This window comes from Chinchilla lanigera, unplaced genomic scaffold (assembly GCF_000276665.1).
Source record: "Chinchilla lanigera isolate Chin_1 unplaced genomic scaffold, ChiLan1.0 scaffold00085, whole genome shotgun sequence".
NCBI classification, from domain to species: Eukaryota; Metazoa; Chordata; class Mammalia; order Rodentia; family Chinchillidae; genus Chinchilla; species Chinchilla lanigera.
This window is the reverse complement of record NW_004955486.1, coordinates 2054469-2078395: the sequence shown is the minus strand read 5'-3', so window position 1 is coordinate 2078395 and position 23927 is coordinate 2054469. Positions and strand designations below refer to the sequence as shown.

The 23927-nt window shown below is 57.7% G+C and overlaps 3 protein-coding genes and 1 long non-coding RNA gene across 6 annotated transcripts in view; 1 reads left to right on the top strand and 3 right to left on the bottom strand.

Annotated features, from left to right (window-relative positions):
- The window catches only part of Clcn6 (chloride channel, voltage-sensitive 6), a 30001-nt gene extending 17922 nt beyond the window's left edge, over positions 1–12079 (top strand). For 2 of the 3 annotated variants that reach the window (XM_013504261.1, XM_005403984.2), the window contains exons 10-23: positions 418–550; positions 1030–1143; positions 1413–1579; positions 2081–2207; positions 4320–4446; positions 4645–4798; positions 4957–5116; positions 5204–5310; positions 6236–6422; positions 7327–7484; positions 7562–7718; positions 8941–9048; positions 9132–9257; positions 10633–12079. In XM_013504261.1, coding sequence (XP_013359715.1) covers positions 418–550; positions 1030–1143; positions 1413–1579; positions 2081–2207; positions 4320–4446; positions 4645–4798; positions 4957–5116; positions 5204–5310; positions 6236–6422; positions 7327–7484; positions 7562–7718; positions 8941–9048; positions 9132–9257; positions 10633–10713 — 1906 coding nt within the window. In that variant the 3' untranslated portion in view covers positions 10714–12079. Of the gene's footprint in view, positions 1–417; positions 551–1029; positions 1144–1412; positions 1580–2080; positions 2208–4319; positions 4447–4644; positions 4799–4956; positions 5117–5203; positions 5311–6235; positions 6423–7326; positions 7485–7561; positions 7719–8940; positions 9049–9131; positions 9258–10632 lie in introns of those variants that run through there. The other variant, XM_005403986.2, reaches the window with a different exon arrangement.
- LOC106146613 lies at positions 9541–13424 on the bottom strand. The gene is made up of 2 exons (XR_001231136.1): positions 12334–13424; positions 9541–10331 (listed from the first exon to the last, which is right to left on the bottom strand). It is a non-coding gene; the product is annotated as an uncharacterized LOC106146613 (long non-coding RNA).
- A 2166-nt stretch (positions 13425–15590) lies between these two features.
- Nppa (natriuretic peptide A) lies at positions 15591–17200 on the bottom strand. Its single transcript, XM_005403981.2, has 3 exons — positions 16890–17200; positions 16441–16767; positions 15591–15894 (listed from the first exon to the last, which is right to left on the bottom strand). The coding sequence occupies exons 1-3, from the start codon at positions 17010–17012 to the stop codon at positions 15883–15885; spliced, it is 462 nt and encodes a 153-aa protein (XP_005404038.1). The 5' UTR covers positions 17013–17200; the 3' UTR covers positions 15591–15882.
- Positions 17201–22265: 5065 nt separating this feature from the next.
- Positions 22266–23621, bottom strand: Nppb (natriuretic peptide B). Its single transcript, XM_005403980.1, has 3 exons — positions 23378–23621; positions 22917–23127; positions 22266–22470 (listed from the first exon to the last, which is right to left on the bottom strand). The coding sequence occupies exons 1-3, from the start codon at positions 23498–23500 to the stop codon at positions 22454–22456; spliced, it is 351 nt and encodes a 116-aa protein (XP_005404037.1). The 5' UTR covers positions 23501–23621; the 3' UTR covers positions 22266–22453.
- Between the last annotated feature and the right edge of the window lie 306 nt (positions 23622–23927).

Sequence of the window (23927 nt, the reverse complement as noted above, 5' to 3'; positions counted from 1 at the left end):
CTGATTCTGGCTTACACTTTTGAGGGTTTCAGTACTGTTGCTCTCATAAGCAGGAATTGAAACAGGAAGAGGAGGGACTGAGGTCCCAATATCTCCTCCAGGGCACGCCCCAAATGACCTATCTTCCTCCAGCCTGGCCCCGCCTTTTAAGGGTTCCTCGACCTGCTAACGGCACCATGGGCTGAGCTACCAGCCCATAATACACAAGCCATTGGCAAGACAATTCAGATCCAAACTGTAGCATGTAGGGGGTGTTGGCCAGCAGGTGACCCGCATGTGCTGCCGAGTCCCTCTCTGGGGACCCAGCCTTTCGTGATCCTGTTCGTGGGCTGAGATAGAAAACGTTCCTGATAAGGAAATGAGAAGCTGCTTGTGCAGCCTGAGGGTCCCATTTCTGTCCTTGACTTCTCTCCTCAGAGATAAGCGAGACTTCGTATCAGCAGGGGCAGCTGCAGGAGTCGCTGCAGCGTTCGGGGCCCCGATCGGGGGCACGTTGTTCAGCCTGGAGGAGGGCTCGTCCTTTTGGAACCAAGGGCTCACGTGGAAAGTGGTGAGGAGATGTCAGCCATCATTGGAGGCCACCTCCTAGGCCTCCCCACACCAGCAAAATTAAACTGGGCCTTTGTCTATCCCACCACTGTTGTGGTGAGACTGGGGGGCCTGCTCAGTGGGAGCTTCTTCTGCCATAGCAGCTGTAACCTCCACACTGTGGGCTTTTCTGCTGCCCGTATCCGTACTCCCCGCCCAAACATGAAACCTCACACCAAACTCCTTGTAGCCCATCCAGCTGAAAAGTGTGCAGCTGTCATTCCCCTAAGGCAGGAGTTGTCAGGGTTGAGACTTGAACCTGTGTCGTGCCTAGAGTGATGTGTCCTCTATGAATCGCCCCTTCCTGGTGCCACAGGGTCTGTGCCAGAGGAGGTCTCAATAAAGGCTCTCATGCCAGAGGGGAAGCAGTGGGTTTTAGGAGAAACTGTGAGGAGACAGGCGTGTCTCTGTTGACTGTTCTTTCTGTCACCTGTCCCCTAGCTCTTCTGTTCCATGTCTGCCACCTTCACGCTCAACTTCTTCCGTTCCGGAATTCAGTTTGGAAGTTGGGGTTCCTTCCAGCTCCCTGGATTGCTGAACTTCGGCGAGTTTAAGGTGTGTCTTGTCCTTTCTCTCAAGATGTCGCACTGGGCCCATGCAACCCGCTTGGTCGTTAAAGCACAGGCAGGGAGTGCGGAGAGGGCAGGCGCCGCTTCTGCAGGGTGCCTCGCCAGAGGCGTCTCCTGGGCACACCCACACTTGTCGGAGCAGGACTGCTGTAGAAAGGGAGGCAGCTGCAGCTCTTGTTTCTGTCTTTTCTTCTATTCCTTCCTGTGCTCATGGCCGCTCTGGTTTTTCTCTCTCCCCCTGCTCCCGTCTCTCAGTGCTCTGACTCTGATAAAAAATGTCATCTCTGGACTGCTATGGATTTGGGTTTCTTCGTCGTGATGGGGGTCATTGGGGGCCTCCTAGGAGCCACATTCAACTGTCTGAACAAGAGGCTTGCAAAGTACCGTATGCGAAACGTGCACCCGAAACCTAAACTTGTCAGGTACCTGTGCAGTCGCCTCCCCCAGCCTGCTGTGGCTCCCTGAGACCGTGTGGGCCAGGCCACCTCTCCCGAGGAAGGCGGTCACGTGCGCAGCCCCTGCTTCCTGCGCCAGCTTTGATTTCTGGTCTAAGACTGAGAACAGGGACCTGAGTTTACCCTGCTCGTCAGCTAGGCCGCAAGGCTGAGCCGAGCTGACTTCCTCCTGACCTGCTGGCTGTCGTGGGCCACTCGTGGCCCCGGGGCTTAGCGCGGAAGCCTGTTCATTCCTTGGGATAGATGTGGACGCAGCAGCCCACTTGATCGATGCGAAGTCAATGAACTACGCACACTTTGCGGGGTTACAGCAGATCTGATAATTCTGCTCGTGTGTGTTGACTGACCAGGGGCGGCTGTGAGTGCCCCTTGCAGAAAAGAGGGTGGCGGTCAGCAGGATGCGTGCTTCCAGTTCTCAAGACCTGGCGTTCAGTTACTGCGTTGTGACGACTGTGCTCTGCTCCCTAGAGTCTTGGAGAGCCTCTTGGTGTCCCTGGTAACCACCGTGGTGGTGTTTGTGGCCTCCATGGTGCTGGGAGAGTGCCGACAGATGTCCTCTTCGAGTCAGATCGGTAATGGCTCGTTCCAGCTCCAGGTAACCCCAGTGCCTCTGCTGCCTTCTTCCCACACCCAGAAAGGGCTTCTGCTCAGAGCTGCCGGATGTGTCAGGTCACCACTGCACACCCATCGCAGGTTGCCGAGAGGTGCAGGAACGTGTGATCATCCTTCACCCGAGAGGGTGTGCGCTGGGTGGCCTCTGTCTCGTCCACTTCTGTGACTGACTGTGGCCCTTGCAGCGGGTGCTCCTGTGGTCAGCAGAGCCGCCCTGGGGTCCAGCTTCTGGGGTGAGGCTGACGAGCATTCTCCCTACGCCCTGTCTTGTTGCCCTCACCAGCCTCCTACGTCAGTCAGCCCCCTCTGCTCCCTTGTCTTGGAGGCCACCTGCAGGGTCCGCAGGAGCAGTCCATGGAGGCTCAGGGTCACTTTGTAGCCCAGGCTGGCCTCGAACTCGAAGCGATCCTCCTGCCTCAGCCTCCCAAGTGCTGGGATTACAGGCGTGCGCCACCAGGCCCGGCTCACTGTCTGGTTCTTCATAGAAGTTTATTGGTCCCCATTACTAGTTACTCCCAAGGCTGCCTCGTTGCCAGACAGTATTTCTCAACTCTGCTCAGTTACAGAACAGTGATGTAGATGGTTCAGGTATAAACAGCTTTCTGTGGTCTAATAGGTTAGCCAGAATTAAACAGGCACTTTTTTTTCTTTTTTGTGGTGCTGAGGAATGAACCAAGAGCGTCACATGTACTAGACAAGTGCTCCACCACTGAGTTATACCCCCAGCCCTTTGTTAAACTTTGAAACAAGGTCTCACTAAATTGCCCAGGCTAGCATCAAACTTGTGATGCTCCTGCCTCAGCCTTCCAAGTAGCTGGGATTATAGTCATACGTCACCAGGCCCAGTTTAAAATATTTTTTTTTGATCTTTTTGAGACAGGGTCTCCCTGTGCAGTTCAGGCTGGCCTTGAGCTCACTTTGTAGCCCAGGCTGGTCTCAAACTCGCAATGATCCTCCTGCTTCAGTCTCCCGCATGCTGGGATTATAGGTGTGCACTACCACGCCTGGCTAAAAATACATTTCTTCAGTACAGGACTTCCTAGAACCTAAAATGTTCCAGTGAGTGTTAGGGTTGGCACATTTACTGTCTTCCAGATAGTCCACAGCCACAGCAGACATCTCACTGAACCCTTACCGCCACCCGCTGGGTAGTGATAGTGTCCCTGGGGCAGGTGAGGTCTTCATCACGATCCCGTGGCCAGCATGTACAGTGCGAGGGAAGGCGTTGTCCGCTTGTTATAGATGAGGAAGCTGAAGCATCACACAGTGAGGAACCTTCCCAAGGTCACTAGCCAGTGGCAGAGTCAGAGTGAAAGCTGATTTTGGAGTCTGCGCTCTGCCTTCGCAGACAGTGGTTTCCAGGAAGTGCGCTGATGGTTCTCAGCGCTCCTGACCCCTGGGCTTTTCCCACTGGTGGCTGCGGACACGGCTTGGGAGAGCGTGCGTTTATTGTTACCAAGCTATGCCCTGTGCTCGTCCACTGCGGGCTCCGCTCCGAGCCTCTGGGCCCCTGCGCCTTTCTCCTCCAGGTCCCGCCACCAGGGGCCCTCTGCCAGACCAGGTCTCGTCCCACACAGAACGAAGGCGGAACCTCCCGTGTGGGGTCTGTCCTCTGGACTAGGGGGACGGGGAGCCGGGAGCGCCGTCTCCTGTCAGGCTTCCTGCAAGGTGGGTTTCTTTTGGAAGAAGTCCCGAGCCAAGGCTGTTTGCATTTGGGCTTTGAGTCCAGCGGTGGCCTGGACCCTCCTCCCCAGCCGTCTGTCTCTCGCTGCCTTGTCCTTGCGGCTCCTGAGCCTGGCTGCCCCCAGTGTCACAGTCAGCGCCGAGAGGAAGCGGAGTCCAGTCCGTGGCGCACCACGGCGTAGTTGCATTTTTGTTGTGAGAGTGGGTAACTGAAGGCCTTTTTCCTCACTCTCCACGCTGCATCCCAAATGCAAAGAATTCAGCATCACAGGCGGCTGCTTTTGCTGCCCGTTGAATCTGCAAGTAAAGGTGGCTGCCAGGCTTCTTGTTTTCGCTGGCGCCGTCCCCCTCAGAGACTCAGGAGCGCCCCGGTCAGACGCCCTTCGCTGACTTTTTGTTCCCTGCTTCGTAGGTTACATCCGAAGATGTGAATTCAAGTATCAAGACCTTCTTCTGTCCCAACGACACCTACAATGACATGGCCACGCTCTTCTTCAATCCCCAGGAGTCTGCCATCCTCCAGCTCTTCCACCAGGACGGTGAGTGCGTGCTGTGCCGCCCCCAGGGCCGGGCTTGCCCTTCAGTCTGAGCAAGGGCAGGACTTCCCTCCGCGCCGCCCGCCGGGGCAGTGTGGGGAGGGGAGCCGGCCGGGGCGTGGAAGGACCGCAGGGGCCGAGTGCTCTGCGGAGGCTCGCCAGGCCCCTGTGGTGGGACTCAGGTCAGTTCTTACCTTGCAGGGACGTTCAGCCCCATCACCTTGGCCTTGTTTTTCGTCCTCTATTTCCTGCTGGCGTGTTGGACTTACGGCATTTCGGTTCCGAGTGGGCTTTTTGTACCTTCGCTGCTGTGTGGAGCCGCTTTTGGACGTTTAGTTGCCAATGTCCTGAAAAGGTACAGTGGGTGTGCGCGTGCGTGTGTAAGCACGTGTCCATCTGTGTGTATATATATGCGCACATGCGCAGTGTTCAAGCTGTCGGTTCACCCCTTGCACACCCCACCGTTCAGTCCACCAAGATGTTCCTAAGCCCCCTTCCTGGTTCCTTCACCAGCTACATTGGCCTGGGCCACATCTATTCGGGGACCTTTGCGCTGATCGGTGCCGCAGCTTTCCTGGGTGGGGTCGTCCGCATGACCATCAGTCTCACGGTCATCCTGATCGAGTCCACCAACGAGATCACGTACGGGCTTCCCATCATGATCACCCTGATGGTGAGCACTTGTCCCCCGGGCTCTCAGGCCTAGGCCCGGTTCACCCCGGAGCCCTCTCTCTCGTCAGGCCTGTGCTCTGTGTTTCAGGTGGCCAAATGGACAGGGGACTTCTTCAATAAGGGCATTTATGACATCCACGTGGGCCTTCGAGGCGTGCCGCTTCTGGAGTGGGAGACGGAGGTCGAGATGGATAAGTAAGTCCCCTATTTCTCTCTTGCCCTGGCGTCAGAACTTCTAGCTCTGGGGCTGAAAGAATGCTAGAATTAGCGTAGGAAGCGGTGGCTCAAGCCTCGAGGGTTGGAAGAAGCAGGCCCATTGTTCCCTTGTGTGCTCGGGAATGTTGAGCACGGGAGGGAGGCTGGCAGCTGAGGGACAGGCAGGGCCCTCCCAGGTCGCCTGGCCCTCGTGGCAGTCCGCTCCAGTATGAAGTAGCATCTCTGGGTTATGTGTGTGGTGTGATTGTGTATACCAAGGGCACACTGAGCCCAGGAGTGAGACCTGCCCATCCACGTGCACCCTTCAGTGTCACCTGTCACCAGTGGTTGGCGTAATGCCCAGGCACCCGCCTCACAATCTACACGTATGCTAGGCTTCCTGCCTGGGTACCGGCAAGGCCTTTGAGGTGTAGGGTCTACACAGGGGCACGTAGCAGATATTTTCAGCTTTGCGTGTCTTGTCACCCTCAGCCGTACTACTGTGGCAGGAAAGCAGCCGCAGATACTGTGTGGGGCTGGATTTGCTTTGTGGGCTGCAGCTTGTTGACTCCTGGTGTGCAGAGAGAGCCGTCGACTGGTTGTTAAGTTTCGTCTAATCCATTCGGGGTGAGGTCGTGCTCTGGAGTATTGCAGAGAGGATGCCGCCCTGGCAAGCTCACGGGGCCTGTGGTGAGGGGACATTGATAGGGGCAGCCATGGGCCAGGGGATGAGCAAGGACCCACCGGTGTGGCAGCAGGGGGCGACCCCAGTGTCCGAGCAGCGTGTGCAGATGGGACGGAAGCACAGAGGAACCCACTGGTCCCGGCAGCCCCAGCGGCCCAGGCCGTGACGAGCGCCAGCACAGCCTGTCACGTGTGCCGGGGTGGTGGCCCTCCTGAGGCTGGGCGGTCTCCCTCCCCCCAGGCTGAGAGCCAGCGACATCATGGAGCCCAACCTGACCTACGTGTACCCGCACACGCGCATCCAGTCCCTGGTCAGCATCCTGCGCACCACCGTCCACCACGCCTTCCCGGTGGTCACCGAGAACCGGGGCAACGAGAAGGAGTTCATGAAGGGCAACCAGCTCATCAGCAACAACATCAAGTTCAAGGCAGGGAAAGCGCCTGGGGGTGGGGTGGTGAGAGAAGCCTGCGGGCCCCGGTGCCCTGCTGTCTGGCGCTGCCCCACCCCAGCGAGGGCGGGCTCCGGCGGCTCTAGGAAAACCTGCGCTGTCTGCACTGTGTGACAGAGCGCGTATGTGATGGTGGCGGGGATTTGACCGGGCTGTGGGACAGGCGTGCGCTCCTTGCCACAGGGAGCATGGGGACAGATGGCGGAGGTCAGCAGTTCTGCTCTGCGTTATGGACTCGGCGGGGGGCAGGGAGGGCTCTCCCCGGCAGATGTGGACCTGGTGATGGGCCCAGAATCCGATCGGGGCGTCAGGGCCGGCAGGAGGGCCGGGAGCCTGCGCTGCTGGTGCTCAGGGTGCCTGGGAGTCCCCACAGGAGTGGCACTGGCCGGTCTGTCCTCCTGTCATTCCCGGCTTGGAAGCCGGGGAGAGGGGCGCCCCACACGTCACCTGGTGTGTACCCACGTGGCGCTTGGCTGTGCTGGCTTTGGGTGGGGCCGCCACCTGGACCATCATTTCCCCAGTTCAGGACAGGGCAGGGGTCCTTCGCTCTGCAGGGTCAAGGCGCTCTTCCCGAGAAAAGGAGCAGGGTGCTGGGGTGTTAGAAGCTGGGCAGGCTGGGGCAGCTTGGCAGTGCTCCTCAGCATGCACAAGGCTAGGGTTTAACCCCCAGCGCCCCAGAAGAGGAAAACGGCTCCTGGACAGACCGCAGGGCCCACAGCCAAGTCCTTGGACTTGCATGGGCTCCTGTGACCTGAGCCAGAGTCCCACGCGGTCCTGCGTCGGGAGGTGCTTTCGGCCCTCATCGCTCTCAGGCCCTGGGCTCAACACACGCTGCCGCGGGGTGCCCTGTAGCAGCCTGTCCTGTCCCCGCTCCCGCCCGCAGAAGTCCAGCGTCCTCACGCGGGCCGGTGAGCAGCGCAAGCGGAGCCAGTCCATGAAGTCCTACCCGTCAAGCGAGCTGCGCAACATGTGCGACGAGCACGTGGCGCCCGAGGAGCCGGCCGAGAAGGAGGACCTCCTGCAGCAGATGCTGGAGCGCAGGTGCGGCCCGCGGCGCTGGGGCTGGCGGGGCGCCCTCGCTCGGCTGTGCTAGGCAGCGTCTGGTTTCTGTGTAACAGATACACCCCCTACCCCAACCTGTACCCCGACCAGTCCCCGAGCGAAGACTGGACCATGGAGGAACGCTTCCGCCCGCTCACCTTCCACGGCCTGGTCCTGCGCTCGCAGCTCGTCACCCTGCTCGTGCGCGGCGTCTGCTACTCCGAGAGCCAGTCGGTGAGGCTCGGGAGGCGGGGGGCTGGGGCGCACAGCCCCGTCTGCAGGGCTCCCGTGCCCCCCGGCTGCTGTGGGATGCCGCGTGAGCCCCCTGTCCCCTCTGCCGCATCGGTGCCTCCTCAGGTGATGTGAGGCATGGGGAGCCTGGGTCTCTGCAGTCACGTCCTCCCACTGGCTTCTGATAGAACTTGCGTATTTTAATTTCTGGTGCAAATGAAAGTCTAGGTGTATTGAAAGAAACACCACCCTTCCCTTCCTGTCAGCCCCACCATAGTTCTCCATTGGGGTTTTGGGGTGTTGTTTAAAGTGGCCCCTGCGCCACTTGAGACGATCCCCTCACACACACTGTCCTTCAGGGGAGACTGAGGCAGCTGCCTGGAGACCTGTTTCCCGACAGGTTCTCCTGGGTTGGGTCCTGGCCCTTAGGGTGGTGTCAAGCCCCTGGTGGGGGCTGGGGGACCAGTCCGGATGGCAAGGGGCAAGGGGGTGGCGGGGTGGCACAGGATGGATCCCGGGGGCCTGGGCCGGCCCTGTGAAGGTAAGGGATTAGGGGCTGCCCTGCAGGCTGTGGACCAGGGTGACGGAAACAGCTCTGTGCAGGGGAAGGCAGAGTGGAGTTACAGGGAGGGCAGTAGCCGGTGCTTGTGGTCCTTGCACCCAGCCTGGGAGCCCTTGGCACTGCCCGCTGCCCATGGATGGCTGGCAGCAGTGAGAACGGCCAGAAACCTCAGAGCCTGGAGTTGAGGAAGTGACAGCTTGTGCATTCTGTCCTGTGATTGCTGTGTCAAGTCACCATAAACTCTGGCTTTCGGAGCTCCAAGCCGGAAGGATAAAATGCAGGTGGCAGCAGGGCCCTGCTCTCCCTAAGGGTTCTAGGAGGACTCAGCCTGCCTCTGCCTACTTCCTGTGGCAGCTGCAGGACTTGGCATTCCTAGGCTGTAGCCACCGGGCTCCAGTTCTATAACTCGCATTCTCTTTGTTTTGTAATGACATTGAGTTTAGGGCCACCTTAGGGGCATCCGTTGTGACCTCTTCTTAACCCAGTCACATGTGTGAAGATTCTGCTTCCAGCAAGGTCCCTGCTGGTACGGGGCGTAGAACCCGGGCCTTCCTGGCACGCGGTGCCACCCACAGCTGCTCTGTCCTGCACCCCGCCCAGCTCAGAGGGACAGAGGGTCAGTATGGCCCCGGTGCCAGAGCACTGCCTTGGTTGGAATTGCAGAGCGCCGGCCAGCCGCGCCTCTCCTACGCCGAGATGGCCGAGGATTACCCGCGGTACCCTGACATCCACGACTTGGACCTCACCCTGCTCAACCCGAGGATGATCGTGGTGAGGGGCTGGGCCTGTGCGCGCGCCGCCTGCTCCTGTCACTTGCGTGCAGACTGCAGGTGACTCTCGCTGTCCTTTGACAGGATGTCACCCCGTACATGAACCCTTCACCCTTCACTGTGTCCCCCAGCACCCACGTCTCCCAGGTCTTCAACCTGTTCAGGACGATGGGCCTGCGCCACCTGCCCGTGGTGAACGCTGTTGGGGAGGTGAGTCCTGGAGACCCCAGCCTCTGCGGACGTAGTCCGCGCACCCGCCTTTGAGAAAGGCCCTGTGGCCGGGGTACTGTGGGGGTGAGTCCGGCGGGGAGGCTCTCAGACCACAGCCCGTGGACGGCTGTCCTTGCTGTCCCACCTGGGCTCTGAAACCGTCCCTCAGTGCATTTCTGCGCACATGGCCAGCAGGTGGCGCCGTGGCGCCCTTCCCGCCTCCCAGACTGGCTCAGAGCTGCGACCTGAGCCCGCGTTCCCCATTCCCCTCCAGTCGTGAGGATTCAGAAGTCAGAGGAAAGTGCTTCAGACTGACACCTGAGCGGTTTAAAAGATAGGACACCCAATAGCGATTGCTGCAGGCTTTCCCCTATTTCTTTTTAGAACTTCATTTTCCCCTTATTACATGATTACTGTTTCTTTCCTTGAGAAAAATAAGAAATGGTCAAACAGAGCCACGCCCTCATCCCTGCGCTGCAGAGGTCACCACGCCAGCTCTTCGTCAGCCTTCCACTTTGCCCAGAGAGCTCTTGTGTCTAGTTTGAAGGAAACAGCCTGTGGTTCACGCTGATTTTCCCCCTGGGAAGTGTCTGTCCTCAGCAGAGAATCTCCGCCTTCGGTGTTAGCTTTTCCCTTTTTTGCCTTTGTGGTGCTGAGGGCCGGGCAGGGTGCTGGCCCAGGGCCGCACCCACAGCCCTGCGGTGCTCCCTGGAGCCCCCCTTTTGGAGGCGTTCGGTCAGTGTTACCTCAGAGCCCTCCAGGACACCATGTCCCTGTAAAGGAAGGGGCGTCCAGGTGACCCGGCCCATGCACAGCGTGCTGTGACACGAGTTTAGTTGTTGTAGATGGAATTGCGTTCCTTCCTTGGGTGAAGCTGCCAGCTCTTCCGACCAGTTCTGACGGCTTGCGCTGTGGCCTTCCGTCCCCGCATCAGTGACGGGAGCTGATGTGAAGGAGTGGCACGAAGCAGCTCGCAGAATAGCTCTCCAAGACGGGGACAGTAGGGTGTGGCAGGGTCACAGACTCTGAAGCCCCAGGTCCCTGCCTCTCTCGAGCTCCTGCGAGGCCAGCAGGCTGTGGGGAGGACGGAGAGCAGTGTGAGCCCGGTCGGAGATGCGCCAGGTCGGTCGGATGTGAGCCAGGCCCGCTGCAAGCATCGGGAGCTGTGTGTGTTCCCCGGGCCTCCAGCTTCTGAGCCCTGGTTCCCCCGTCCCGTCCTCACCCGGGAGGTGGAGAGCCGGCGGCGAGTCTTCCCAGCCCTCCAGTGTCCAGCCCCAGCTCCGTCTCCCTCCGCACCCTGGGACAGGCTGACAGCCCGGCCCTTTCCCGCCAGCGCGTTTGTCCCTGGGTGACGCAGCTTTTCTCCTTGTCCCAGATCGTGGGGATCATCACGCGGCACAACCTGACGCACGAGTTCCTGCAGGCGCGGCTGCGGCAGCACTACCAGACCCTCTGACGCCCGCCCGCTGCTCCGCTCACTCTGCAGCCACCACTGGCTACACTGTCCCGGGGCACAAGGTTCCCAGCAGCCTGGAGTCGTGAGCACTTGCTGGTCAGAGGCGCCAGGAATGGTATTGAGCCATCGGAGTTGGGACTTCTCTGACCTCCTCAGCAAGCACCCTGCTCCCTGCTCCCCGTTTCCCACACCCAGTGTTGGCACGGCCTGCCCATGCCCCCAGGAGCCAAGGCAGAGGCGGCAGCCAGGCCAGCCCCACTGTCACTTTCCTGGGGAGCCGTCCCCCTTTGGGAAGGGCTTGGGCCGAGGCCTGTTGCGGAATCAAGTTCATCTCTAGGTGTGGGAACGGGACGCCGACCAGGCCCCCCTCGGGAGCTGAATCCCCGGACTCGTCTTCTCCAGCCCATCCAGGGGGGCGCCCTTGCTTCGGGGAGTTTGAGTCTCCTTGGAGCCCGTCCTGCGGGACACAGAGCATTGGAGTCCCACGAATGCTCTGCGAGTGAGGAGTCCAGTCACAGGGTCAGACTGCAGCCCCCCTCGTGTCTCACCTGTGGGCCATATCCCACCTGCTGACTCCTCCCCACCTGTCCCGACTCCTCTCTGAGTGACTGCACTTCCTCAGTGTGTGTCTGTCTTCCTGGGAGACAGCCGCAGCGCGGTCTTGGCCTCAGCCCAGAGTTAAGCAAAAGCAGGGCACCCTGCGACAGAACCACCTCCCTGATCCCCGGGGAAGGGGGTGAGACCATCTCACAAGCCCGGGGGGTTTGTCCTGGGCCGGGTCACTGAAAGGAACGCGTTGGTGGGGGGAGGAGCAGTGTCTTCAAGAAGGGAGGTGTTTCCCCACCCAGCCCTCTCTTCCCTGCTGGCCACCACCCCGTCCTCCCGAGGGGCCAGAGGCAGCAGCTTCAGCCAGGCCTGTCGTGCTGCTGGCACCAGGTGGAGGGAGCCCGGGGCCTTCGGCACTGAGCACGGGCAGCACACACACACCCCAGCCCCAGCCCGGCCTTGGGTGGCGCCCTTCTCAGCCACAGGTCCCTGCGGAGCATTCGCCTGGGTGAACTTAGGGTAGGGCGTTTGCATGCCTCTTCCTCCAGCCTCGGGCGTCTGTCAGCATCGGTCCCAGCAGCCGTCCCTGCTGCAGCAGTTCTCGGGCACTCGGATGGCACCGTTCACGTGTAGTGCGTTTTAGCCCGTGAAGTCTCCTGAGGCCTGTGGCCTGGCCTGGCGTCTTACAGTCTGAGCTGGGTCAGACCTGACCAGGCCTCCGGGGCATTACCCACGCCCACAAAGGGCTCCTTCCGGGTCCCTGTGGTCCTGTCCCCCACCCCATTTACCTTTTTGACCAAAATGACTGATTTGTACATTTCGCAGCCTCTCTGGATGCTTCTGCCTTACGGGCTGGCGCGATGCTCCTGGTAGGTGGTTCAGGAGGTCATGGGGCTATGTGCTGCTAGCCGCTGCCCAGTGTTACGGCAGCATGTGGAGCCCGACTGCGTTCTGCCTTCCTCTCATAGAGAAGGAAAGCAGCTGCCAGGCGCGGGGGCACATGCCTGGAAGCCCAGCTATTCTGGAGGCTGAAGCAGGAGGATGGAGAGTTCAAGGCCAGCGGGGGCAACTTACCTTAAAAACAAAAAGGGCTGGTGGTGTAGCTCAGCGGTAGAGCAGTTGCCTAGCATGTGCGAGACCTTGGGTTCTAACTCCAGCACTGCAAAACGAAAAAGCAAACCAGTTGTGTAAGCCAGGCGAGTGGTGTGACTGCCTATTGCAGAAGCGTCCTCCCCTCTCCCTGGCTCTCACAGACAGGCAGAGCAGGAGCCCAGCCCGGACCCGGCTCGGAGAGGGCAGGGGCGCCAGCCGACTGCCTTGCGGCCGCCCGGTGAAACACCGGTGGAATTTATCCCTCGTGCGTATCCTGTTGTGTTTGAGTCACCCCCAGTCTAGCCCAGAAATAGACAGTAGAATGCAGATGCCTCCCTCCCCCTGCAGCGAGGGGACAGCGCCAAAGAGGACCCGAGCCAGGCTCCCCTTAGGGCCAGACTCACTCTGCTCCTCCCACCTGCACCTGCCCTCCCCAAAAAGCCCAAAGACAGCCCCTCCGCCAGATGCGACCTGTGACTACGCCTTGCTCCCCCGCTTCCTGTCCAGCGCTTGCTGTTCCCAGCGCCCCCAGGGCCACGGCACCTCAAATGCCCAGGCCCGCGGTAGGAGTCGGGCTGGCTGGAGACGGTTTTCTGTGCTTCATCTGCTTGCCGTTGCCAGGGGCCCAGAAGTGGGGCTGGGGGCCGCGTCCTAGGCCTGGCTGTGGAGACTGCTTTGGGGGATGATCCACTGGTGACCTTGGTAGACGAGCAGCCCTGGGCTGGCAGGGACTCTCGCTTGACCCCACCGTACACGGACCACCGCCGTGCAGAATGGCGAACTGGCACGGCCGTTAGTGAAGACAGCTTCAGGAAAGGCCTGCGCGGCCCCCGGCACACGACAGGGTTGACAGCAGCGTTGCCCCTCGGCTCCTTGGACCTCAGTCATTTCCACAGCACGGCTTCCTCCTTTCTGTTTGCACTGTTCGTCTATATGTAATGTTAGCTAATTCTACTGTGTATATAAATTGTATTTTTTTTTAATTTGTAAAATTCTATTTTTATTTGAACTTTTGGAACTTGGACATTCTCATGGTGACACGTCAGAATAAAATGTCTGCATCTGTCTCCTTTATTTAACCTTTGTCTCCACGGGGCCTTCTTTTGAAGGGCACTTGGGTTTTATCCTGCCCCTGCTTCCTGATAGGTAGGGGTTGCAGCACTGGGGCGTGGGGTCCCTGTCCATGCTGTCCTGCTGCTGCCCAGCTGGCCTCATCCACGGCATCCACTCACGGGCACTAGGGTCCTGCCCTAAGGAGGCATATGTTTGGTTCTGTGGACCTGGGAGTGTTTTTGGTTTTGAGATAGGATGTTGCTCTGTAGTTCAGACTGGCCTCGAACTACGTAGCCCAGGCTGGCCTTGACCTCGCCCCTACCCCCGAGTGCTGGGTCACTGGTGTGCGCCACCACACCTGCCTTGGTCCTGTGGATCTTCCCCACAGTCACCAGCTCGCCGCTGCGTTCCTCCTCCCCGCAGATGAGCACGGGTCCATCAGAGTTGCTAACCTTTCCCCGTCAAAGTCTCCTGCTCCTGCCAGCGTCGGAGGGGACCCTGCCTTTGGTTTCCTGATAGCGTTGTGTTTAGGAGTTTGCCCCCAGTTCAACCAGAAGAGAGACAAGCGACACCGCGTCTTTAGATGTGACCGGTGTCCGTCACTGCTGGTTCATTCGTTTTGTTTTGTAAGCAGTGTTGCTCTTGCTGTTCCACCAGGAATAGCCCGGTCAGCTCCTCCGCCCGGCCCACGCTCCTTTCCCCCAGCCCAGGCGCCTTTTCTGCCTCTGTGCCGTCACTTCTGTTCAGTGGGAGCCCTTGTCAGGGCGGCAGCTTGGCAGTGTGCCCAGCTGCCCTTCCTAGCGGATCCGGGGGCCAGGTTACAGACCCCTCCCCCGTCTCATGCTGGGCCTTTCAGTCATTCTCCTGGCTTTTCTGCCCTTCCATATCTGATGTCTAACCCAGGAACATTATGGTTGGAAATGATCAGAACTCTCATCTCCAACCCCTTCCTCTTGGTCACTTCCAGCCCCTTCTGCTCTCGACAAGGGGCACCTTGCTGCTTGGCTTCCTTTTCCCTGCATTTCTGCATGGCACCAAGGTGGTGTGGGCAGCGGTTGTGGAGCACTGGCTGTGGGAGGGCTGAAGAGCATTTACCCCACTCTCACCCCCGAGAGCTTGGAACCTGGGGACAGACACACATGGTCACGTGCGCAGCAAGCTGTTGTATTATAACAGCTACAAAATGCCTCCTGGAAAGAGACTGACCTTTACTGGGGCGTGGTGTCAGCAAAGGCTTCAGGAAGGCATGTCCAGAGAGCCTTGAAGAACAGGGAAAACATCCTTGGAAGGACCTGATAACGGCATTGTGGGTGGGAAAGAAGGAGCTGCAGAAACGAGGGCAGGAAGAGGCGGGTGTGCAGGTAAAGGGGTGTTGGAGACCCTGGCTGGAAAGTAGGCTGGCGAGGTGGTCAGAGTCGCACTCCCTATTCAGGGTGAACGTAGTGCCTGGCATTTTCTGCTCCGGACAGTGCCCGTTTCAACAGCAGATGCAGAAATACTGCATCTTCCCCAGTGGCTCCCTCCTCAAGACCATCTGCGAGTTCAGGCACCTTGGGCTGAATTAGGGGAAGGCTGTGAGAATTTTCCACACGTGTGTGGTTCCCTGGGATCAGTCCCTAGCGCCAAAACATTAATAAGTTCGAGTGCAGTAGTTCCCGAAGCCCAGGAACTCGGGGCTTGTCAGCCTAGCAAACCTTTCTCCACTTTGCTCATCTCTTGAGACCCTCACTCTGCCAACTGTTGTCCATACCGGAAGCGTAATTCGCTGAGCTCCAGCAGGTAACTCAGACGGAGCAGAGAAAATCTTCTTAGTGCCCCTCACTTTCTAAAAACACCCAAGCTGTAACCAAAAAGCACTAAGGATACTGTCTACTGAGTACTTGCCACCCTGCGAAAACCCTGAAAATAAGTCCAGTTGTTCGTGAGATTTGAATAAACAAGGGCTCTAAGTGAGTAAATGCAGATAAAAATAAATGCCCTTCCGGTCTTCGGGGGCTTTTCTGGGCTCAATAACAGGCTGGAGCATAAGGCAGAGTAGGTTGAGGACTGCAGTGGGAACCCCGCCCTACCCCAGCAAGAACGCAAATAAAACAAAGAGGAAGTAATTTTCTTTCTCTTCTCTCAGAAAGGGTAAAAGAACCAGGACTGTGGGTGGTGGGAAAGAAAGAAATCACGAGAGTCCGGCATTTGGTTTCTGTCCGTGGTGCTGAAATTTATTCATTTTCCAGCTGCGGTCGGTAACAGGTGAGGGTCTACAGTAACGCATGGGGTGGGCGAGGCGGGAAAACCACAAGGAAACCACTTTGTCTACATGTAGCACAAAACGTGAGAAATGCTGACGGGAAGTGGCAGCTCCAATCCGGTGCTCATCACAACTCGATGACAATGGCAGGAGACCTCACTGCAGGAGAGACACCAGGGGAGGAGGGTCTCTTTCGGTCTGCCCTGGGGCCTGGCCAACCTTGTCCTCCCTGGCTGTTATCTTCGATACTATGAACAGAAAAACATATTTGGCTTGGTGACCCTACTGGAAGAGCCAGCTTCATAGGACAGTACCGGACCTCTCCAACTGACCCCCGACCTGCTGTTTTCCTCCAGCCCCCTCTGCAGCCTGATGACCCTCTGAGTTTCCCACGACTGGTAAACAGCTCCTCATTAGAGCCAAGCAGGGCAATCCTTGCTGATTTCCCTTAACTCCTTCAGGGTCTGGCAATAGTGGGGAAGGACACACACTGCTGATCAGCAGAGCAAAGATGGCTTGGCTTGTGAGCACCCTAATTTCCCGGTGCTGGTGGCTGTAGTTTTTTTTTTAAAGCACTTTCTTTCCACAGGCTGTAGTTGAGTTGATAACACTGTCCTGAGACTTAGGGAACCCCTGCCAAGTTGGGGCCGGAATCTCAGAGGGAGTAAGCCTCCACACTGCTCCCTTGCCTGTCAGATGCAGTAATCTGGTGGTATTCTTTGGCAAGGTTCGAATCTCAACAAAGCCACAATTTTCTCCCTCCTCACCCCATCCCCATCCCCATCTCCTCTTACCCGGAAGCTGTTGCAGCCCAGGCTGCTCTGGGCTCCAATCCTGTCCATCCTGCCCCCGAAGCAGCTGGACCTACGCAGGCTCCGAGGGGCAGCGAGCAGCGCCCTCAGCTTGCTTTTCAGGAGGGCAGATCGATCGGAGGAGTCCCAGGGCCCTCGGCCGAGGGCACCCCCATCCCTCTGTGCTGGGCTGGCCTCCCCAGTCCAAGAAGGCGCCTCAGGGAGGGCGCTCAGAACGGCCCCCGCTTCGTCATTCGGCTCGCTTGCAACTTGGGGCAACACCACCTCGTCTTCCAAAGGCATCTTCTCCTCCAGGCGGTCCAGCAAATTCTTTACGGAAAGAAAGCACAGGGGAAGGGAGAGATCTTGTTGACTTTGAGAAAATCAAGAGGAATGGACCCAGTACCTGAGAGCCCTTTGGTCCCAGGCCGCACCCCTTTTCCTGGCCCTACCTTGAAATCCACCAGGTCTGCGTTAGACACGACGTTGTACACGGGGTTGGCTTGGGCTTGGCCTGGAAGTTGAAATTCAAGGAAGAGGAGGAGGCTCACAGCGATGGTGGGGAAGGAGCCCATGCCGACACTGGTCAAGGAGCGATCTGGTGCTTGCTGCCTCTTCTCTGTCCTCTCCGGCTTCCCTCTCGGCCTTGGTCCGTCACTGTCTCCCAGCTGCCCGGCGCCTCCGGTTTTTATAGCCCCCCAGCTCTCGGCGAGCGCAGGAGGGCTAGAACCCTCCCCATTGTGTCACTTGCAGCGATAAAGCGGCAGCGTGAGGGGCCAGCAGAAGATGCCCTTTTAAAGTTATCAGTCCAGCAGAGCTGGTCACAGTCCCTCTGCCTTGGGCAGCCCCAACAGCCCCCGGACCCTCTGCTGCAAGAGCCACATTCTTGCTGATTTGCCTCAAGAGGCCCCCACTTCAAAGGTGTGAGAAGAGCAAAAGAGTCCTTGGTTATCTGAGCGCCACCGCGCTGCAGGATTCTTTCTCCTGGACAACGGGACCCGCGCGGAGAAGCACAGGGTGACGGCTGGCCGGCGCCCAGCTCCCCGCTCGCTCGCTCGCTCGCTCGCTCTCTCTCTCGCTCTGTTTGTGGCTCAACTGTCAAGGGCTCCAAATAAGGGCGGGAGAGGAGGAAATGGCAGGCAGCCGGCTGCTCGAGGGAGTGCAGATGCTCCGGCTGCCTTTGCACCTGATTCATCGGGGCTCCGCTCAGGGCGGACCCTCGGCCCCCTCCCTTGAATGCGCCCCTCGGCAGCTGGGTGGAGGGAGTCCTGTTCGAGAGGACTGTCAGCAAAGAAGCACGTGTGATGCAAGTCCCAAGAATCCAGCCCCCAAGCATAAACACCAGGGAAAGCTGGGGGGCGGCAGGGTTCTTCCCCACAGCTCCTGCCCCTTCCCGGCCGTCGCCCATGTCAGGAGGCTGCCTGTCCCTCTCTCCGCCGTCGGCTCACAGCCGCTCACGCCCATCCACTTGTAGCAGGCAACGCCCCACCCTTCCGAGGCGGGTGAGCCCAGCAAGGATGCTGAGGCGAGGAGGGACGTGGGGGTGAAGGTGACGTGCAGTTTCCCTCATGCCTGCCAGGTCCTTCTCTGGGGCCAGGAAATGATGGAGCATGGTGGCCTCAATTTCCCCATCTCTCTGGAGGAAGGAATATCAAGTGGCCTCCATTTACTGAGCTCAGACCTCAGTGTCACCCTACACGCAACACAATGTACACAGGGTCGGGGGTCTGAGCTCAAGGGCTGGGACCCCGGCACAGTGGCCCCTGACAGGCCAGGTGCTGTCAGATCAGGGCCTCATCTGTAAAATGAGGAAAATATGAGACCTCCCCTCCCCCCTCTCAGGGCACCTGTGGGGCTCAGAGGAGAAGAGACCGTGTGACCCTGCATCCCCGGGGACCATGCCACCCAGCTGCAGGACAGTGATGATGGTTTCCTTGATGGGTGACTGGAAAATGGCCAGGCACTGAGTGGAGAGCTGTGTGTGGGTGGCCTCACCCCTCCCCAGGAGGCGGGTACTGTCATTCCTGGGTACAGAGGGACAGAACTGAGACCCAGAGGTTATGTCACTCACCCAAGGGCCCTGAGCTCAAGAGTGGCAGAACCAGGAGTGGAGCCCTAGGTCCGACACAAATGGTCACATCCTTGACCATGTCATATGTACTGCTGTCTCTGTTCCCTGTAGTGACATTCTCAGTGTCACCCCATCCCCTCCTCTTGGCCCTGAAGAGCCCCCCACCTGTCCTTTTTTGATCTTGGTGCGTGTGACGAGGCTGTGTGTGCTTGGCTTGTCTCTTTCTCTCTCTCTGTTTTTGTTTTCTGAGACAGGGTCTCACTATGTCATTCAGGCTGGCCTTGAACTCACTATGTAGTGAGTCTAACCTTAAGTTTGAGGTGATCTTCCTGCCTCAGCTTCCTAAGTGCTGGGATTGTGGGTGCACACCACCACACCGGGCAAGCCCTCCTCTTGCTGATCGTCTTCTGGAGGGGTGATGTATGGTCCCCAGGGCCCCTTCCCCGCTCTGCCATGCTTCAGTCCACTCCGGGGAAGCTCAGGCCTTGTGTGTTGCATGGCCAGTTTCATCCTGGCCAGATGCAAGCCCAGCTGTGTCAGCCCCTCTACTGACCAATGGTGATGACTTCACGGAGCTACAAGACAGGAAATCTGGGCAGGAAGTGGCCAGAGGTTGGTCACAAGAGGTGCTCAGGAGGATAGTATTCTAAGACGGAAGGAAAAGGGGGACCCCCTTGAGCCACCTTACGGATTTAGGCAACTGATTTGGGCCAAATTCAACTTGAAATCTGAAACTGGAACAATTCTCAGTAAGAGCTTTGGAGCCAAAAATCCATCAGCTCCCAGTGTCCCTGGAATGTGCTCACAGCTTAATTGCTCGGCTGCAGGGTTATTATTAGCAAAGACGCCTCAGCTCGAAGCACAGCCGCACTGGGGGACTGGGCTCCGCACTGCATGCGTCACGCGGCCGTCTCCAGAGATGCCCTTTGAGATGGGCTTTGATGTGGGCAAAGACTTCCGGAAAGGCCTCTTCCGAGCACCCCAGTCATCTTTCCTGGACCTTCGGGACATAGCATGCACCTACATTCTGCCAACTGACTTCGTGCTTGAGCAGGGATGCTGGGGGATTCTGAGTTCTGACCACACTGGGCTGTGAGTGTGCTGGGAGGCTGGGGAATGCTGCTCCCGTCACCGGAGAGTAGGGCAGCACTAGCCCCAAAGCTGTTTTTAAAATGGATTTGGAATTCAAGCTCAGGGCCTCATGCATGCTATGCAAGCACTTTACCACCGAGCTACACCCTAGTCCTGCCCCCAAATGTGGAATCCAGTGACTGTCAGGAGAAGATGACCTACTCCTCTCCTCTCAGCAAACCTGAGTCACTGGTTTGGAAAAGACTGGATGGAATTAGACACATGCCTGTGATCCTAGCACTAGGGAGGCTGAGGCAGGAGGATCGCCATGAGTTCAGAGCCAGCCTAGACTACATAGTGAGACCCTGTCTCCAGAAACAAAAAACAACAACAAAAAGTAAATGAAAGAAAAGAAAAGGCTGGGTGAGACAGTGTTTAGGGGCCCAGGCTGGATCCTGGCTCCAGCTCCATCTCTACTAACCACACTACTGACCCTGTCACAGGACCTCTCCGGGCCTTGGTCACCCCTCCCATAAGCTGAGAGGTAATGAGAGACCATCAGAGCAGACCGAGCCGGAACAGGCCTTTACCCCGTTAACTGCTTTACCCCTCCATGCCCTCCCTGGGTCAGAAGCACCAGGCAGTGACTTGACGTTTCTTAGAAAATTAGCTGCTCCTAAAACCTCCATTTAAAACATTTTAGTTTGGGGCTGGGGATTTAGCTCAGTGGCAAAAGCGCCTGCCTGGCAAGTGCAAGGTCGTGAGTTCAGTTCCCGGTACCGGACAAAAACAAAAACAAACAAACAAAACATTTTACTTCATCTCATTCGTGGTCCATAAGCTCTGGCACACACTGCGTGAATGTACAAAGCAACACAAGGACCCCGCTCCAGTTCCACTGTCTTAGCATACAGGATGAGCTGTCAGAAAGAACACAAGGGCAGAGGTCAAGGCCAGCAGCCTGTGGACCGGGAGCCAGGGAGCACGGGCTGGAAGTCACTCCGGGGCTTAGTGGCTGTGTGCTCTCGGGAAGGATGCTAAGTTTTTCTGGGTCTCAATTTTCTCACCTCACAAATGGGCTAGGGGCTGGGGATTTAGCTCAGTGGCACAGCGCCTGCCTTGCAAGCACAAGGTTGTGAGTTCGATTCCCAGTACCAGGAAAAAAAAAAAAAATCAAATGGCGCTAATAGAGCTGGGTGTGGTGGCAGACACCTATAATCCCAGCACTTGAGAGGCTGAGGCAGGAGGATTGTCTTGAGTTTGAGGCCAGCTTGGACTACATAGTGAGTTCACTTCCAACCTGAGCTACATAAGGAAATCACATTTTTGACAAAATGGTAGAGGAAGGGGTTAATAATGGCAGTACTGCCTCAGTGCCCTTCTCCCCTCAGCTGAGCTGATCGTAAATGGCATTATATGGACAGAGTTCAGTATCATGGCCTGGGATATGTGGGAAACATAGGATTGGGGGGGATCCCCTGGAGGAGAGAGCAGTAACCCCGCTAGGATTCTGAGGTGTTTCCTATTTCTTCCAGTGTGCAGAGGAAGGAATGATACAGCGTCAGGGGAGGGGCCCCTTGTTAGGCCTCTGTAACCTTGTAGGTTGTGTATTTGAAAGCTCCTTTCAGGGTGACATCAGGGATTGCAGGTTTAGGTTTTTGCTGCTTGCTTTGCTGGTTGGTTGGTTAGGATTTTTTAGACAAGGTTTTGCTGTATCATTCAGGCTTTCCTTAAACTCACTATCTAGCCCAGGCTGGCTTCAATCTTCCAGCGATCTTCCTGCCTCAGCCTCCTGAGTTCTGGGATTGCAGGGGTGCATCACCATGCTGGGCACAGGGATTGCAGGTTTGAAGCTGAAGTTTGGTGCAGGAGGAAAGCCTCCCCGCTGTAGGGAGCTGCTGGAGCTAGAAATTGGACATATGTCTGAGGGCAGGACAGGGCCAGAGTGCCTCAAGCAGTCAGGCTACCTCAGCCTTGAGAAAAACATCCTGCCTGGACTATCTGAGTCCTTAGTTGCTAGGCAACATTGCCTCTCATGACACTAACTTTGCAAGGGTATAAATGAACGTCCCTGCTATTGTTGTTCAGTTCTCTGGCCCCCCCCCAAGGTAGAGGGGTAACTCCACCTGACCCCACTTTTGTCTGTTTTTTTTTTTATTTTCCACATACCCACCGCTGTTCCTCCCTGGGGTGCACTGAGAAAGTCACGAGTTCCCCACACACCCGCACCAGGAATACAAAGGAGCCTGGAGCGGTAGGGATAGAGAGAGAGAGAGAGAGCCTCCAATGGCTGACATTTTCGTTGGACTCCGGAGACAGTAACCCCAGGAGAGTGCTCTAATGGTGGCTGCACGCAGGCAAGCTTGGCAGGACAGATGCAGGGACACACACCCTCTCAGGTTCCGGACCCAGGAAGAAAAGAAGTGCCCACTTAGGAAAGCAATTTCTGCACAGTGCCTGAGTGCCGAGGTGTGACCAGCATTCCAGGGCATTGAAACTCCCAGAGGAAAGGAGCCCCAGCCACCGAACTGGGCCAGGCCTGAGGCCTCGCCCTACCCCGCGGTTAAACATCTCTGGGACCTTCAAGAAAACAGGAGGCTTTGTGTGCTTTATTTCATTTTTTCTCCCCCCGTCAAAATGAAGGATTGTTTTGCTCACACAGAAACAAACCCATTACCAAAGAAAGTGCTGTACTGTTGATTTTATTTCATTGTGGGAAGTATTTGCTCAAAGGTAAGAAGCCATCTTATAGAAAATAATCAAATATATAAATCAAAATAAATTAATAAATAGGAGTCAATCAAGGAAGGTCAGGAGGTTGGGGTCGGAGCCCTCGTGGTATCAGAAGCAGATGTCTGTAGCCTGGGCTTCTTCCTAAGGCCGCCTCAGCACTGTGGGGAGAAGAGACAGGGTGGTGGTGGCCTCAGCAGGGAACCTGAGGCAGGAGCCGAGCTTCTCAGCACCTTATGCACTCCCGCCCCCACTGCCGGAGTCCTCAGCTGATCTGTATACTTGAGGCTCTGGAATATCCCATCTCTGAGGGACTCAGTTTTCTCCTCTGTAAAGTGGGGCTACCCTGGCCTCTGCCTTGGGTTTCCAGGCAGTTTGGGGGAACTCAGGGGGAGTGACATTCAGGGCTCTTTCTGCTCCAAGCAGGGGCTGCCTGACCCCGAGCCAGCTCCACCCGCCCAAGACACTGCCCCTCTGTGGCACAGCAGGGTGTGGAGGGGAGGGGGAAGGGGACTCAGATGTGGAGTGGTGATGCCCACGGTGACCGTTTCCCTGAAGTGACTGTTGGTGGCATGTGTACAGAGGGAGTGACCGGGAGAGGGCTTACCCTTGCAGCCCAGGCCACTGACGGAATCGATCCGGTCCATCCTTGTCCTCCCAAAGCAACTGGAATCTTGCTTCACCTTGGGCATTTGGACTCCCCTAAAGGCCTGGAGGGTGCTCTTGGGGGCTGCTTTCTTGGCCTTCCAGGCTTCTGTGGGCAATCTGCCCTGCTGGCGTGGCTCCGGAGTCACGTGCTCTGGCTGTGTCTCCGAGACCTTGTCCCCAAGAAGATGCAACAGTTTCCGGATTGAGCGGGAGGCCCCAGCCTCAGCAGCACACACCTGGGCTCCCCCACCCTGCTGGTGCCCAGAAGGGATCCTGGTATCAAATCTTGCTGCGTTCTAATTCAGCTATCACTAATTCCCGCCGCAAGTGGGGACCCACTGGGATGGGAAGCTGGAACCCTCTGACTGCTGCTGCCAGCCCTCCAGGGAGCCCATGTCCTTGCAGTTCCTTAGTGCTCACCTGTATTCCCGATTGGTCCGAAGCCTGGTCGGGCCTGCCCAGAGGGTGGGATCGACCTCCCTCGGATAAGTACAGGAAAAGCAGGAGCAGAATCGTGCGAGGCAGGGCTGTCTGGGGACCCATATCGAAGGAAGGGTGGCCGGTGCTGAAACAATCCTAGCTGCCTGAGCTCCTGTCCCACCTTCTCTCTACCCACTGCTCTCCTGGCTCCTCTGCAACTCAGCCTTTTATCTTGGGGCTGGTTGTCCGGGTAGCCCTTCCCCCGAGTGGGGGTTTATCTCTGATTTATCAGCCACATTCCGGCCAGCTGAGCTCAAGGCCTGAGAATGCACCCTTCACTGCTGCCTGCCTCCGAGGAATCCTCATGGGGTGGCAGAACACGCATGGGGGTGGCAGCTGGGGAGAGCAGGCCTTGTATAGAAATGGCCGGATGGGGCCGTGGAGGGGTGGGGGAGGTTTGTGGAGACATCAACTCACCCTGGTCTCCTGCTTTCTCTTTTCTTGAAGGAAAGAAACTCCAGGGAACCTAAATGACACTACCCTTCCCTCT